The sequence below is a fragment of the Crocodylus porosus genome, unplaced genomic scaffold (assembly GCF_001723895.1).
Source record: "Crocodylus porosus isolate Cpor-Errol unplaced genomic scaffold, CroPor_comp1, whole genome shotgun sequence".
Taxonomy (NCBI): Eukaryota; Metazoa; Chordata; order Crocodylia; family Crocodylidae; genus Crocodylus; species Crocodylus porosus.
In genome coordinates, this window is record NW_017728886.1 from 83209784 (window position 1) to 83224544 (window position 14761).

Consider the following 14761-nt stretch of genomic DNA (forward strand, 5'->3'; position numbering starts at 1 on the left):
CCCTGCCTCCCAGCACCAGGCTGAGTTCCACGGGGCTGGACCACCAGGAGCTGAGCCTGGTGGAGGGAGGCGGAATGCAGCACTGGGGCTGCACACCCCTCCCTCCACCAGGCAGCAAGCCACTAGGTGCTGAGCCCAGTGGAGGGAGGTGGTGCGCTGCGCCAGCACTGCATGCCGCATCCCACCACTGGGTAGTAAACCACTGGGCGCTGATCCTGGGGGAGTGGGGTAGAGTGCAGCCCCATTGCTGTGCACCACCTCCCTCCAGCAGGCAACCAGCCACTAGGCGCTGAGCCCGGTGGAGGAGGGTGGTGCACAGCCCCAGTGCTGCATGCCACCTCCCTTCACTGGACAGCAAGCCCTCCACCTAGCTGCTTGCTGCCCAGTGGAGGGAGGCTAAGGCTGTGTTCCAACTCCTTCCACCATGCCCAGTGCCTAGGGGCTTGCTGCCCGATAGAGGAAGGTGGTGTGCAGCACTGGGGCTACACTCCACCTCCCTCCACCAGGCTCAGCACCCAGCAGCTCCCAGCCCTGTGGAACTCAGCCTGGTGGTGGGAAGCGGAGCACAGCACTGGGGCCGTGCTCCACATCCCTCCACTGAGCTCAGCTCCCAGCGGCAGCAGCAGTCTCCCACCAGCACCCCCAGGCAGTCTCTGCTGGACTCCTCCAGGGGTGTGGGCAAAAGTTGAAACAGCATCAAAACAGCAAAACTGTTTCAATGAAACAAAATGGAACAGTGCTTTCGAAACAAAGCTAAACTCAAAACAAAACACTGTTCCGTTGAAGTAGAAGTAAAAGTGAAACAGTGCTGTTTTGCACAGCCCTAGCAAACATGCTACAGTCGCAACTTAATTTGCAGTGTTGATACACCCAAAAGTAGCTGAATTCATGAGCTGTGCATGTGAACAGCATAGAATAGGAACGTTGAATCTGATTTTTTCAGCTTCCCCAAGTTTAGCTTAAGTGCAACTGAGGAATGTTGGGAGAGGGACTGGTAGCTCTGTGTCATCATGCCATGTCTTGGACCAGCAGTTGCTAAAGCATCCCAGGTGAAACATTTTAGGACAGTCTGAGAACTGCTCCAAGCATTGTCAGCTGCATCATCAAGAACTTTTCTGGTTCAGGATCAGGAGAACATAGGATATTGTACTGCACTGTACTGTCTGCAGGGGGTGAGTAGGCAGTGTAGAGCCATTTATGTCAGCTATTCACGATCTGCAGATCCCCTCATGGGGGCATAGCTTGGCTCAAACTGTAGATAGTTTTACACCACTCTGCACTGTTAAACAGCTGCAGTTAGGGTTGAGAATTTGGCCGTATGCTTTATTCATTACCATTCCCTTCCCCACGCCAAAATCTATGCTCCTCTTTTCATTAAAGAATCTGCTCCTTTTCCTTTAATTTAGTGCCAAGTTGCTATACTTCATGTTTTAGCCAAGAAACGTTACCTAGAAAGTGATCAGCATTAATCACAAAACCAACTTTTCAAGAATAAATTGTGGGAGAGAAGGAAATACAGGTTTGTTTAATTTGACCAATCTGTTTGGTTATGGTTTGCATTTAATTTTTGATATCCAGCTATTGAGGAAGGAAATAAAATGGCATTTTTAAGATTTCAGCTTTGAGTCATGTTTCCCAGGCTAATTGTCAAGTAACTGACAGATCAGTCATGGCTGACAAGTGAGTAATTGGAAGAAGAGAGGGAATGCAGCAGGTGTCAGTACTAATTTGGTAAAACAAAAAAAAACTTGAGTACAGAGAGTAGTATGATAGTCACTTACACAGTCATGACGTTACAAGCTTTTCATACAAAATGTGTGCAGGATTTTACAATGCTGAGAGCATTAACTATTACTCAGACTTTTCAAAGGATCACAGGTTTGTTTTAGAGGAGAGGTGAAAGATCTGTTGTACAAGATGTGCCTCAGTTCCCTAATTATTAACAGGATCTAGGTAGGGGCTTAATAAATTTGAGCTTGAAATACCCATGGGAGGAGGAAGGATTTTCCTTATGGAGTTCTCCAACATTGTTCTGTTAGGCAAAGCTGTTTCGTTTTGTAAAATGTTTTCAAAGTCCATCCCAAAGCCAGCTGAAATCTGCAAGCAGTCATAGCAATCTTCACAGAGGATGAGTGCCAGCTCCATCAGGCTAACATCTCCTTGAAAGGGTCTCTCTCATTTGTCCCTGTCCCTTCTGTCTCCAGGTTTGACCAGTCCCTGCCTAATAACCCCTTCCTCCAGTGTGCTTAAAGCTCTCCCCTTTCCTCAGTGAGATATTCTGTCTGTGAGACAGATGCCATGGCAAACCCAGGCTCTTGGAGCCAGTGCAAGGATGGTGAGAAATGTTCTCTCTGGCTCAAGAGGGGAACATTCTCAGATTTTAACATTCAAAAGTTTGTAAATCAAGTTTGTACCTCACTTACTTGCCAAGCCAACCATTCTGACATTTGTATTTCTTCACCTCAATCTTAGCTGACTAAACTAGGGGTTGGTGTGCTTCTTTTTTTTTTTTCTTGACAGTTGTAGCTCTCCTACCTGCTACCAGCGAAACAAAGAATTTTGTTGGCGGGTACATAAAGTTGTGCTCTGAAGAGACCGTACAAAACAGCATCCTGGTTTCCCATGCTTGTTGTCTGTTAAGGATTTCAGTATTGGATATGGTCCATTTTCAAGGAGGACAGTTTCCCTCTGCTCCCCCTCCATCAACAAGTCCATCCCTGAAAGCTCCCCTGAGAATTCAAAATCAAGGTCTTCTTTTTGGCTTGCTGGCTTTTGTGTCATTACAAAGGGTTTAGAGTCTACAGGCCAAATTCTGCCCTGATTTGCACTTGTAAAAATCCTATTATATGGTGGCTAGACAACTGGCTCAGTAGCCACAAGTCACAATTGGGTAATTTAAAATGGACTGTGTGGTTCTTGTAATAAGGCAAGGATTTGTATGGGATGTTTTGGATAGGGATGATCCTGCCTCAGGCAGGAGGTAGGACTAGATGTCCTTCTGGGGTCCCATCCGACCCTAGTTTTTTTATGCTTCTGTGGTTCTCTTCCTAGTCTGCCTTCATTTACACCTGCAGTCAACTCCAGTCAATTAACTGGGGGTACCTGCAGCAGAGCTTTGATTAACTATCCTGTTGCTGAGGCAAAGGCCAAAAGAGAACTTGATTCACTCTTTCTAGCTACAGGACATGAAAGCAGTCAAGATGCATTTGTGTCGAAGGCCAGCAGATGCACCTTCAAGTGTACAGAGGTAACAGATCTGCTGAGTGCCTTCTTTACAATGTCACTTTTCAGAATACCGCTACAGTTAAAAGGAGAAATTAACTTCAGCTAGTGTTCTGATTCATATTTCAGGGTCATATATTTCCTCGATGTTGTGAAAGGTTGTGAAATGTGTTTAGCACACCTTGGAGGAGCTAAGCATCGGCAAATCCTAATGATTTTGTGGCAATTGAGCCTTCATGGGATCGAGCCTTAAAATGGTGGGAAAAGGGAGTGAGAAACGCATCCCACAATAACATGACAACCGGAAACAAAAATACTCCACTGAATCCCATTTAAATAAAATGCTGCCAATTCTGTCCTATGTAGCAAGACTTGTGACAGCAAAGACAGAGGATGAAGTGTCAAATAATTTTGGAAATGCACTGGACCACATCCTCAGCAAGCGTATACCAGAAAGCCACTGAAGCTACACTGATTTACATTTACAGAGGATCTGGCCACTAGGTGTAAATTTTTGCTAAGCACTAACTCATTATCCTTGTGTCACATGTGACAAACACTAGCCTCCACTGAGCAGAAAGGCTTCCTACTGCCTCACTGGACACCACCGTTTAGTCACATATCCAGCATTATCACCGTGGCAACCTCTGGGTAGAGGCTTTGTGCATCTTGGATGCTTCATTCGACCTCTTAACAGCTGCTGCCATGCCTGATTCCAAGTGCATCACTCACAGATGCTCTTCTGCCTGCATCTTCAGTGCACTTCCAGGCTGGGATAATATCATGGAATGTGCTTTGTCCCCTGCTAGGGAGGTGTTGGGGAGAAATTTTTGTATTCTGAAAGTGTAGCATGGTTTGATCTTTAATGGCCATCTCTGGTGGGGACACAACTGTATTTTGTTCTTTTTCTCTGAAATCTACTTCACACAAACACCCCAAGATGGATAGGAATATCGAGTGAACAACTGCCCATCCTTAAACCGTGCTGTGCTCCAAGATCCTCAGCCTAATTAAAAGGTAAAAGAGGTCCCAAGCCACATGTGCTGCTGTATGTGTGTGTGTGTGCTTACTTTCTTTCACTACTATGACAGCACATGCTCTTACAAAGCTATTCAAGGCATTAGAAATACAACTCCTCCCTCCAGTGCCCCATGTGTGTGAGCAGCTCAGGCTTTCTGCTTCAGCACACTCCCATTTGATCACTGGGCTGACAGTCACGACTCTGTTCTACACCTCCAGGCTTCACAGAGGAAAGAAGGACCAAGAAAAACACAGAAACAGGCACATAACTGACCTACAGAGCCATCAATAACTTAATTCCCTTGCAGCAGAATTACACAGGGGAAAGAGGGGAGGAGGAGGAGGAGAAGAAAAAAAAATCCAGAGAATTCTAGCTTTGCAAATATAGTCAAATTGAGAATGAGAGGAGTTCATTTGCTCTAGAAGAACAGGGAAGAAAGAACAGATTAAATAAACAAAAGCAGGAGAATATTGTAGCTCCCTTCACGATAGCAGCAGTATTATTACAGAAGTAAAATGATTCCTCCGTGCAGCACTACTGAAGTCAGCATGGATAGCGTGGAGAAAGAGAATGAACTGGAGAATACAGATCAGCCCCCCTCTCCAGCATCTACTACCAGCCAGGAATCAAAGGTATTTCATCTATGTGATACAAAAATGCACATGTTATTTTCTTCTTTGCTGACAGTGTATGTTTTTAAGTTGGAATTCTGAATTGGGATTTGAAATGACAATTTTTTGTGGTTTTCTAACCTTAATAAGTATTTGTAGTAATGATTATGTTGCAGAATTCTTACCTTTTTACCTAGGCAGTTCAAGAGGTCAGACTGAAAAATACCTGTTTTTGAGATGTTGAAGGCTTTCTTATAAAGGAGGAAATCAATTATTAAATAATGTATAACCATTTCCACACTTGGCATCAGAATGTTTAAAAGGTTTTCACTTATTCATGCTTGGAAAGACTGATTGAGTAGCAGGTTCAGTGAGGAGGTGAATTTATTTTTCTTTCCTAGGAGACCCTTTAGTGAACTTTGGCATTCACTGTTAAACAAGTCAGTAGTTGAAAAGGGGCTTAGGAAATCCTCTTGGCGAGGAATCTCTACTCATACCACAGTTCATGGATTTTTTCACCACCTTTTATCATTGACCTGGTTCAACTTACCCAGCTGAAAACAGTCATCCAGTTCCACTTTCTGTGCTCTTACATTTTTAATTGACTCACACAAGAGAAGTTTCTCAGTCGACCTGTGATTTGTTAGAAAAAGTGATGTGAATGTAACATGGTAGACTTACAAAACAGTAGTTTCAATATCTTTATTATTCTCTAAACAGGCGACTATGATCCTAATAGTTACTTATTTAATATTTGCACAGTGAGGGCACCTGGGAGCCCCAGTCATAGACCCTGACCCCATTAAGCTAGGCAGAACAAACTATAGCCCCTGCTCCAAGGAGCTTACAACTGGATTGGGCATTTCAAAATGACCATGTCTGTTCTCAGTTAATTAAACAGCTAAGGTGGACCTTGCAGCTGCATTTAAATTAGATGGCTCTTTCAGCCCATTAAGTAAAGACTATGACATCGTTCTGCAGTACCAATTACTAATCACTCTGGCAATTTGATAAAGCAAAATGATAACGTTAATTTGAATATTTTTGGTGTAGACCACTGTAGAGAACAAGGGAATCCCCTAAATAAAGGAGTGCCATAATAAAAAAAGGGAAAGGCCCCCTGCATCTACAGTAAGAACTCAGTGCTGTAGTAAGCTATCAAGCTTTGCAGCATCCCTGTAGAACGCAGTAGTGCTTTTATAGAAGAGGAAAAACAGGGTTATACAGTAAGCCTCTGTTCCCCAGAATATGTGCTTGGCAGGGGTTGAACAACCTAACTTCCAGAGAAATCAGTAGGAGTTGAAAGCACCTCACAGCAGTTGCTTGGAGCCAATCAAAGTGCTGGAGGAATTCTGTGAGGTTCTGTGTTCAACACGTGAACTGCCACCAGGCTGCTAGGACCAGATTGTCACATGCATTGTATTATGTGCTGGGCCCTGGCTGTGGCTGCTTTCTGCAGTGAGATACTGTCCTCAAGCAGTGACATGCAAAGAGATATAAAACTTGAGGTTTCACTTTGTGTTTACAACTGTGTGCAAGAGGCATTGAGTCAATGGGTCCCAATAGCTCCATGACCAGCAAAAGCTGAATATTCATAAACCTTAATATCAGAGAAATCAAAAATCTTGCATACAAATTTATTTTCTTTTAGCCATCCATTCATAGCAGTCCTACCAATGCCAATGGAAGTTAAAGACATCTGGCAAGACGGCACGATACTACTAAATGATTCATGACCTAACATTATTATCATTGGCTTTGCCAGGCTCACATCTATGAGTTCTTGAACTGATATACTGGAGCAGATGTCTGTGCAGTTTAGCAGCCGATGCTATTATTTGCAAGTAAATACAGTGTATATGTAATGTTTATAACATATATAGTATATGCTGGGGATTTAGATATTATCAGAAAGGAGAGGGGATTCTCCTTTTTATATTAAAAGCCAAGGAGGTTTCTGTTTGCTTGGTGTGTTGTGATAAACATGTTTTAGCTTTAGTAACAAAAGGAACAGTTGAATTCTCAGGTTTATAAGGATAACGTTTGTGTCACTTGTTGCTGAAGAACATTTATACTTTTAAATCTATTCTGTGACCCCTCCATATTGATGGTGGAATGGGATCATTGACAGTATGCACAATGACCACCTTAATATCAAACAGGGAATCCTCCAGCAGGTTAAAGACTTCTAAGAAACATACATAGGACTGGAAGGGATATCTTGATTCAAGAAGTCTACGTCCCTATTGCAGGCAAAAATGATCTAGAATCTCATGAGGCCAAATTTCAGAAAATGGATTTTAAGCTTGCATGCATAAAACCATGCTGAAGGGGTGACAAGGATGGCATGCTGGAGTACCTGACTAGCATGTGATTGAGATTCACCACTTCAAGCAATGGGAGAAGTAGCTGAAATTCAAAAGGATCTCTTAGGCAGGAAATTAATGGTGAAAAATCTGACTTCTAGCAATGAAGGTTTGTGCAAACATTTGAAAGATTTTGAGCAGGCATTTCTAATTGGACTACTGCTCATGTCTTAATCATGCCTGCCTTATATAGAAGGTATATTCTAATCCACAGTGAACACGGCTTTGTACAAACATGAGCTCACCCACACAACACTCTGTTCGCTAAGTTTTAGGAACCTCATTTTACAGTTGAGGAAACTGAGATGCAGAGTGCTTAAGTCCCAAATATAAACTCTCCTGTTCATATTGACTACCATGTTAGCAAATAAATTCAGTGAGATTATTCTTAGGGTATGGGCATGCATACATACAGAGCTGTTTCAGAAGGGGAGCTGCTGATTGGGCGCATGCAGCGACTGTTATGTTATTGCCCTGAAAGAAGCAATGTTAATGTTGGTGCTGTTTAGCTACATTTCTATTGTTCCTTGCATGTCCACACACTATCACAATATAACAGCTGCCGCAGTTTGGACCAAAGGTATCCCTTCCCTTTTGAAATGGCTCCAGATGTGCTTGTGTCGTACTTTGAGCGAGGTACTACCAAGCGTGAGGGAGAAGATTTAATCTGACCCTATGTCTGTGCTGCTTCTGTGGAGCTCCAGGGTTTGCCCCTCTAAAGCACACCACAGCCCTCTTGTTCTGCTCCACACGTGCCAATCCAAGAAACGAGGTGCCGAAGTCTCCAGAAGGTATAGTGCTCTTGAGACTGCTCCCTCCATGGTACTGAAGAGTAGCAGTAGGGCTGTCCTCAGCTTCACTGCCTCATTTCCATGTGTGCAGCAAGAGAAGGTGGCTTAGGGGGGTGTCTGAAAGAGCTGCTCCTCAGGCTTGCCAAAGAAGTGATAAAGATGCGCCCGAAGAGACTTGCTCCGGGACACAAAGAGCTGACAAAGGAGGTCTGCATCTAACACAGGAAATGTTCAGGAGAACATAACTTTTAGGGCCACACTCATTCCTTTAACCTTGTTGCTGATTACACCTGGTGTCAGGAAACATCTCTAGCCCATGATATAAAGCCACAAACATATTAGTAAAATGGGACTTCATGTTAAGAAATCCCCCCATATATTTGCTTCTCAGTAAACATGCATTTTCAGATAATCTCCCTTTGGGCACTTTACACGTTACACTGTAGGTGGTGTCAATTCGAATGTGTATCCAGGGGACAATAACTGTTATAACTGAGCTTACTTGTAACAGAATATAAGTTTCTGCTGTGTTCAGAAAGCCTGTAGTTGGAATGGATAGGAATGCTGTGATAATAACAGTAATTTATTAGCTCTTGAAAGCATTTATTTAGCACCTAAGAACTGTGGGACTGGGTGCTTAAGGTATATTGTAGGAACAACTTTATGTGCATGCAGAATGAATGCATGTGATAATTATATTATGTACATGGGGGTAATTATTGGCTTGACACATTTTGATCCCTCAGATCCATCTAGGCGAGTGATTGGCTAGTTTTTAGTGGCGTTCTCTAGATTTGCATCTCAAAAATAAGAAAATGACTAGGGAATGTGTTCCTGTGTGAAGAGTTGTGTGTCCAGGCTCTAGTTACTAGTGCCCCTTCTGGTCCTTTGTAAAAGTCATATACAATTTAATAGTAAATTAAAACATTTCAACCTCAGGGCTACATTACCAAGTTAAAAAAAAAAAAAAGCTGTATTGCTGCTATAAAATGTGATACATAAATTAGAAAACTGTACAAAGGAAAACATTTGCTATTAATTTCAACAGGTTTGGGTGTAAGTTATATGAAAGCTTAGTAGTTCCATCCCTATGAAACTCAGTAAGACTTTTGTAGGAGGATATGAGTCTGTCTTTTGATATCTATACTTTTACTTGAGTAGTATCTTGGTATCTGTAACAGCAATTCAAGTCACATAGTATATTTTAATAATATGGACAATTCCCCAGAGATAACAGAACAGAAAGTACCCTTTACATATTCAGATTCCAATTTCTAGAGGTGTTGAGCACTTTTATTTTCCATTGATGTCAATGGGAGCTATAGTTTTTTAGTGTATTTAGTCACTGAGTCTCTAGGGTGTGATTTTTTTCTGTTACGCTGAGCACCTGCTGGCTTCCACTGAAATTCATCCCAATAGTTTTCACTTTCTTGGAAGAAAATCAGGCACTCTTTCACATGTATGCCTATTTCCATCCACTCTTGCAAAGTACAGCTGTACTTACATGCATGAGAGTCACACACCTTTGTGCTCTGTAGCTTAAATATTTTCATGAGGACCCTAAACTGACTTGCACATTGAATCGCTTGCATTCCAGATATTTATACACTTGAGATACCTAAGTGTTTTTTGCCTTGAATGTATTTTCCCTTTAAACCAACATGGCTTTGTCTGGCTTTAACATGTTAAAGGGATTCTCATGCAGCTGAATCTACTAGACGCCAGATAGCTGGTGACCAGTTCTTAGATGAACAAAGACAACAACATCCAAATTTAATGCTGTCTAACAAAAAAAATTACAGTTTATTTGTACAAAAAAACCTAATTTTTGACACAGCAAACGTTGTAAGATAAATTCTGACAAAGTAAAACCCAAGATGTAACTTTTAGTATATTGAATCTTCCACACAGCAAGATTCAATTTACTGTTGAATCTCCTCAGTTTGTGACTAAAGCAATCCAGAAGTTTGAACCCACACTACCCACCACATCGTTAGATCTTTAAAGTAATAATGGTTAATCTGAGCTGGCTTGGACAGCTTGCAACTCTGTTGGCTTTAATAAGATTATATCATGCAGGATTTGCTCTACAAAGTTTAATGGCTATCTCACTTGTATAAAGAGTTAATACTTTATGAGGCTCCATAGATGGTAATTAGTCAATGAATATTTTAAAAGGGCAGGGAGCATGGCATACAGTTAGCGTTTCACCCTCCGCATTGCTGGATCCAGTATGCAGTCTATTACACCAATGGCCTTCTAGAGAATATGAAAACAGCCTTAAAAATCCTAAAGGGAAAACACAATTATTTCCTATTCTGCCTCAGAACTGTTTTACATGCCACTCCATAAAATGGTGAGTACATAATGGTGAAGGTAATGCTAAGCAGAAAAAAAATGAGCTTAAATACTTCTTACCCACAGTTTTTTTTAAGTGTTTTAATAGAAATTTGGCTGAAGATTTTAGGCAAAGGCTAGATCTAAAAAATGTTCTGCTTTTTGACTCTTCGTTTGTTGTACTTGTTGATACAAGTTTCTTTTGACTTTGTCCGTTCTGTCTCACCTCCCACTTGTTCATCTGCTGATCAAATCCGGCCTTTGGGAAAGTGGTACCCTGAGCAAACTTGTATTTTGGTGGCCCTCCTCCCACCCCAAAATCATCAGCGCTGCTGCAGGCAGAGGCAGTTGGGCAGGGACTCAGAGTGCAGTCCGGCGGGAACGCAGAACAGCATAGTGTGCCAAGCAAGAAGGCAAGTAGGCACAGCTGCTGCGGTGCGGGAGCAAGGCAGGCAGACTGGAGTAGGTACCACCCTACCTGCACATGCCTGGCCCAGCTTTTCCTGAGCAGTGACTGGAGGCAGGGGCAAGCTGGGCTGGGCACCAGTCCATCTGGGGCAGAGATCCACCAGGGCAGGGGGAGAGCGCTGCTGTGAGCATGGGCTGCTCACATGTGTATGCGTGTGTTTGCACACCCGACCATGGCATCATGGGTGGTTGCGCATGTTGCCCATCCCTAAGGCTGTCTGTGTTGCTGATGAAATAGTTTGGGACTGTAATTAGGTTTCTTTCTCTGTAATTAGGTTTAGGTAATTATCTTCGTTTTGGGGTGTCAAGATACCTGAAGTAAAATGGGAAGTAACTTAGTTCTTTCTGATTTCCTTTAACCTACAAACCCTGCCATCCAAATAAAGACAAATTCCTACTGCCTCTTAACAAACATCTGGTCTGTCACTGGCTAATAATGACTTGACTCAAGCCTTATGTGAGAAATGAATTTGCCAAAAATAAGTTGTTTTTTTCACTGAAACAAAATAGGCAGTTTTTGCAGGAAGATGCTCTCATGCAGTGGCAATACGTAGGGGGTGCACAGGGGTGCATATGCACCCCCTGAAAGCACTGGTGCACCCCTTAACCAGCCACACTCCCCACTTAGGTGATAGGCAGGGAGGGCAGGTGGGAGTGCCTATGTCCCCCCTTCAAGCACTGACCAGGGAGTGGGGACACCAGGTGAAGCGCCACTGCCATTCCCAGTCAGCATTGTCAGCCATAGAGGGAAATCTCCCCACAAGGCCATGCAATTGCTGAGGGGACCCTCCCCCTGGTTGGCAAGATTGGCTACAGGGGGACCCCCCGCCCTGGTTGATAACTGGCCACTGAGAGGGCATGTGCTCCCCTGACTCAGGTGGCACTAGTCGCCCATGCTGTCATGAGTACACAGAGAGAAAAACTTGGTCAGTTTATCCAAACGTACCTCAGTTTTTCAGATGTCGGTGCCTGAACTAGGCCCCATTAATTGCTGTGTGCACCTACCTCTTGCACAAGTTTCATTTGCACACACAAATGGACATTCGTGTAAAATGGGTAACTTTGTACAGGGTGAAATTCTTCTTTCCTTGCTCGTGGATGCCCATTTCTAATAGAAGCATGAGCAAATCTTCCAAGTTCTACCACCCAGGTGTCTATCTTTTCAACAGGACAACCTGAGCTGACTGAACTGGACAAATGTTGACTCTGAATTTCATTTCCTGTTAGCACAGGAACTCCATTGAACTCAGTCAGTTTACCAGTATCACAAGAAACTTACAACCTGAGTGAGAACTTATCTCAGACAACCTCCAATTTGTACCTGTGATGTTTATAAACTAAAATGAACTTCTTCTGCTTTTAGCATGGATCATTTAAATATTACAAATGACTTACAAGTCACCTTTTAAGAATGTCCTGTCAAAGTTCACATGCATTCCCCCAAAATAAGCACACCTGAGTTACAAGGCCATGGAGTGTTCTCAATGCACAGTGCATTTTGTAGCTGACCTGTTCTTAACTGACAGTAGTAATGTGACAAATCCTATCAAACTAAATTGCAATGACTTAGGCATTTGTCATGAATCACTCATACTGTAGCTATTTGAGACATCATTCCATTAGCAACCATAGTACTGTGCTGTTTCCCAGCTACGGGAGTTTCCAGCTCCCCACCTGGAATTCCTAAGTCTGTTCTTTCAGTTAGTTTCAGTGACAGTGCATTTCATTATTATTTTTTTTAAGCTTGATGCAGATAAGCTATTAACTGGCACTTAGAAATGCAGCTTTACTAAAACACCACACATGCACTGCTTTATTAATGATGAAGGTCATTTTTGCAGCCCACTCTTCTAAAAGGAAAGCAAAGTATAGCTGACCTATAGTACCTAGCAGTTAGATTTTGTTCAGATCCAGTTTATAGTATTTTGCTGTGTGTATTTTAACCTAATAAATTAAGAATTTAGAAAATAATCCTCCCCATTCCCACTCAGGTCATTCCTCTGAGTAAAACAAAGAAAGATAGGGCTATGTAGGCATGATGTAGGTCACAGAGCAAAGGTAGCTAAGTAAATTACAACTTGCAATTGCAAATTATATTGAAGAGAATTGTAGAACCAGATTCATACCTCGGTTACTCTTGTGACACTCCATTTATTCCCATAGAAATCTACAAGATTTACACAGTTGTAACTAAGAAGAAACCTGGCCTAGATTATGAAAGACTCAGAAATTTAACAAGATGCATGTAGCTATCCAAAGAGGTGCCATTTCTGGAACAGAGATATATAATATAACTGATAATTCACCATCAACTTAAAAGCTGAAGTAATGATTCAGTAAAAACAAGCTGCTTGGGGATTTACTAGTGAAACTGGATACCTTGCTCCCATCCCATATACACACCTACCTTCTCTCTATTAGTGTAATATTCCAACTCAGAAAGGCAGAGATGAAAATGGCATTGCACTGAGTGTACATATTGTACATTAGGCCGGTGCAAAGCGGCTAGTATTCGCTTTGGATTTGGCTGATTCAGGGGACAGTGATTAGATCTGGTGATTCGAATCACTGTCCCGAATCAATTTGGCTGAATTGGATTTGGAGATTCAGCTGCTGCTGAATCGACCAAATCTCCAAATCAAACAGGCCCCATCCCCCACCTGCTCTCTCAGCCCTGTCAGTGGCTGCCTCGCTCGGCCCCAGAGTCCCGGCTCTTTAAAATAAAAGGCCCATATTCACTGGCTCCTGCCAGGTACGGGGGTGATCCCCACTGCACCCCACTGCCCCATGCTGCATGGTGGGGGGCTCTGCCACGAGCCCCCAGAAGCCCCAACAGCTGCTGCAGTGGCTGGTGAGTGCAGGATTTTTGGGGTGGGGTGTGGGGTTTAATGCTGGGGCTGGGCAGGGCAGCCATTGATGGGACTGGGAGAGCAGGCGGGGGTCAGGGGGAATGGGGAGCAGGCAGAGGATGGGGCCCGGCAGAGGTCCTCTTCTTCCTCCTCCAGCCCCCTCCCCCCCAACTTACCGGCATGGAGTCCAGCTCCTGCTCCCTGCAGTGGTGAGCGGGAACTGCCCTAATCTCCAAATCTCTCTGAAGCTCTCCAAGTCTTTTCCGAATCAATTCAGAGAGCTTTGCATCAATTCAGAACTTTTTCTTGGTCTCCTGATTCAGTTTGGATTTAGAGATTTGGCCGCTGCATCAGGCCAAATCTCCTCCAAATTGAATCAGTACCTGAAGCTTCACATAGCCCTTTTGTACATGATGAAGACATTTTGTGATACAGATTAGCATAGTTCCACCCTGCTCTGTAGAACTAAATGGAAGATCTGGCCAATTGTTTCTTCCAGTATAAATTAGGTGTTTTTCAGTTTTAAATCAATCAATGGCAAGGTTCTCAGCTGGAGGAAATCAGCAACACTTGAGCTTGCAGTGTGCAGATCTCTTGATTTTTTTCACTATAATACATAACGTGTACAGAATTGAAACTCCTTTTAAAGGAAATATTTAGGAAATTAATGTAACAGCTTTTTAAAGTTTTGCTAAACATGAGCGGAAAGCAAAGCTGGCCAAAAAAGATTGGTGAAACTTTTTTTTGGCAAAAATGCCATTTAATTGAACCAGGCATATTTTGCAGAAATGCAGTGATTTTGATGAAATTTTTGTCAGCAAGTTTTCTCAACTCCAGGATGAGCTTTCTTGTCAAAATAAGTAAAAGATGCATGCCAGAAGAGAGAATCCAGTGGTTAGGGCAGTGAGTTGGGATGAGCAACCCTTGGGTCAAGTCCTTGTTGTGAATTCAGAAGAGCAAGAATTTGAATCAGCATCTCCCAGATGCCAGGTGACTGCCTGCACCGCCAGTCATTTGTTATTCTGGGATAGTTAGGTCTTGTGTACATGCCTATACACTCTCTCTCTCTCTCTCTCTCTCTCTCTCTCTCTCTCTC

The 14761-nt window shown here is 43.0% G+C and overlaps 1 protein-coding gene across 2 annotated transcripts in view; it reads left to right on the forward strand.

The window, feature by feature from the left end:
* Positions 1–4306: 4306 nt before the first annotated feature.
* STAC (SH3 and cysteine rich domain) overlaps positions 4307–14761 on the forward strand; it is a 115265-nt gene continuing 104810 nt past the window's right edge. Inside the window, exon 1 of one of the 2 annotated variants that reach the window (XM_019538110.1) lies at positions 4307–4875. In XM_019538110.1, the coding sequence (XP_019393655.1) occupies positions 4759–4875 (117 nt within the window). In that variant the 5' untranslated portion in view covers positions 4307–4758. The remainder of the gene's footprint in view (positions 4876–14761) is intronic. The other variant, XM_019538116.1, reaches the window with a different exon arrangement.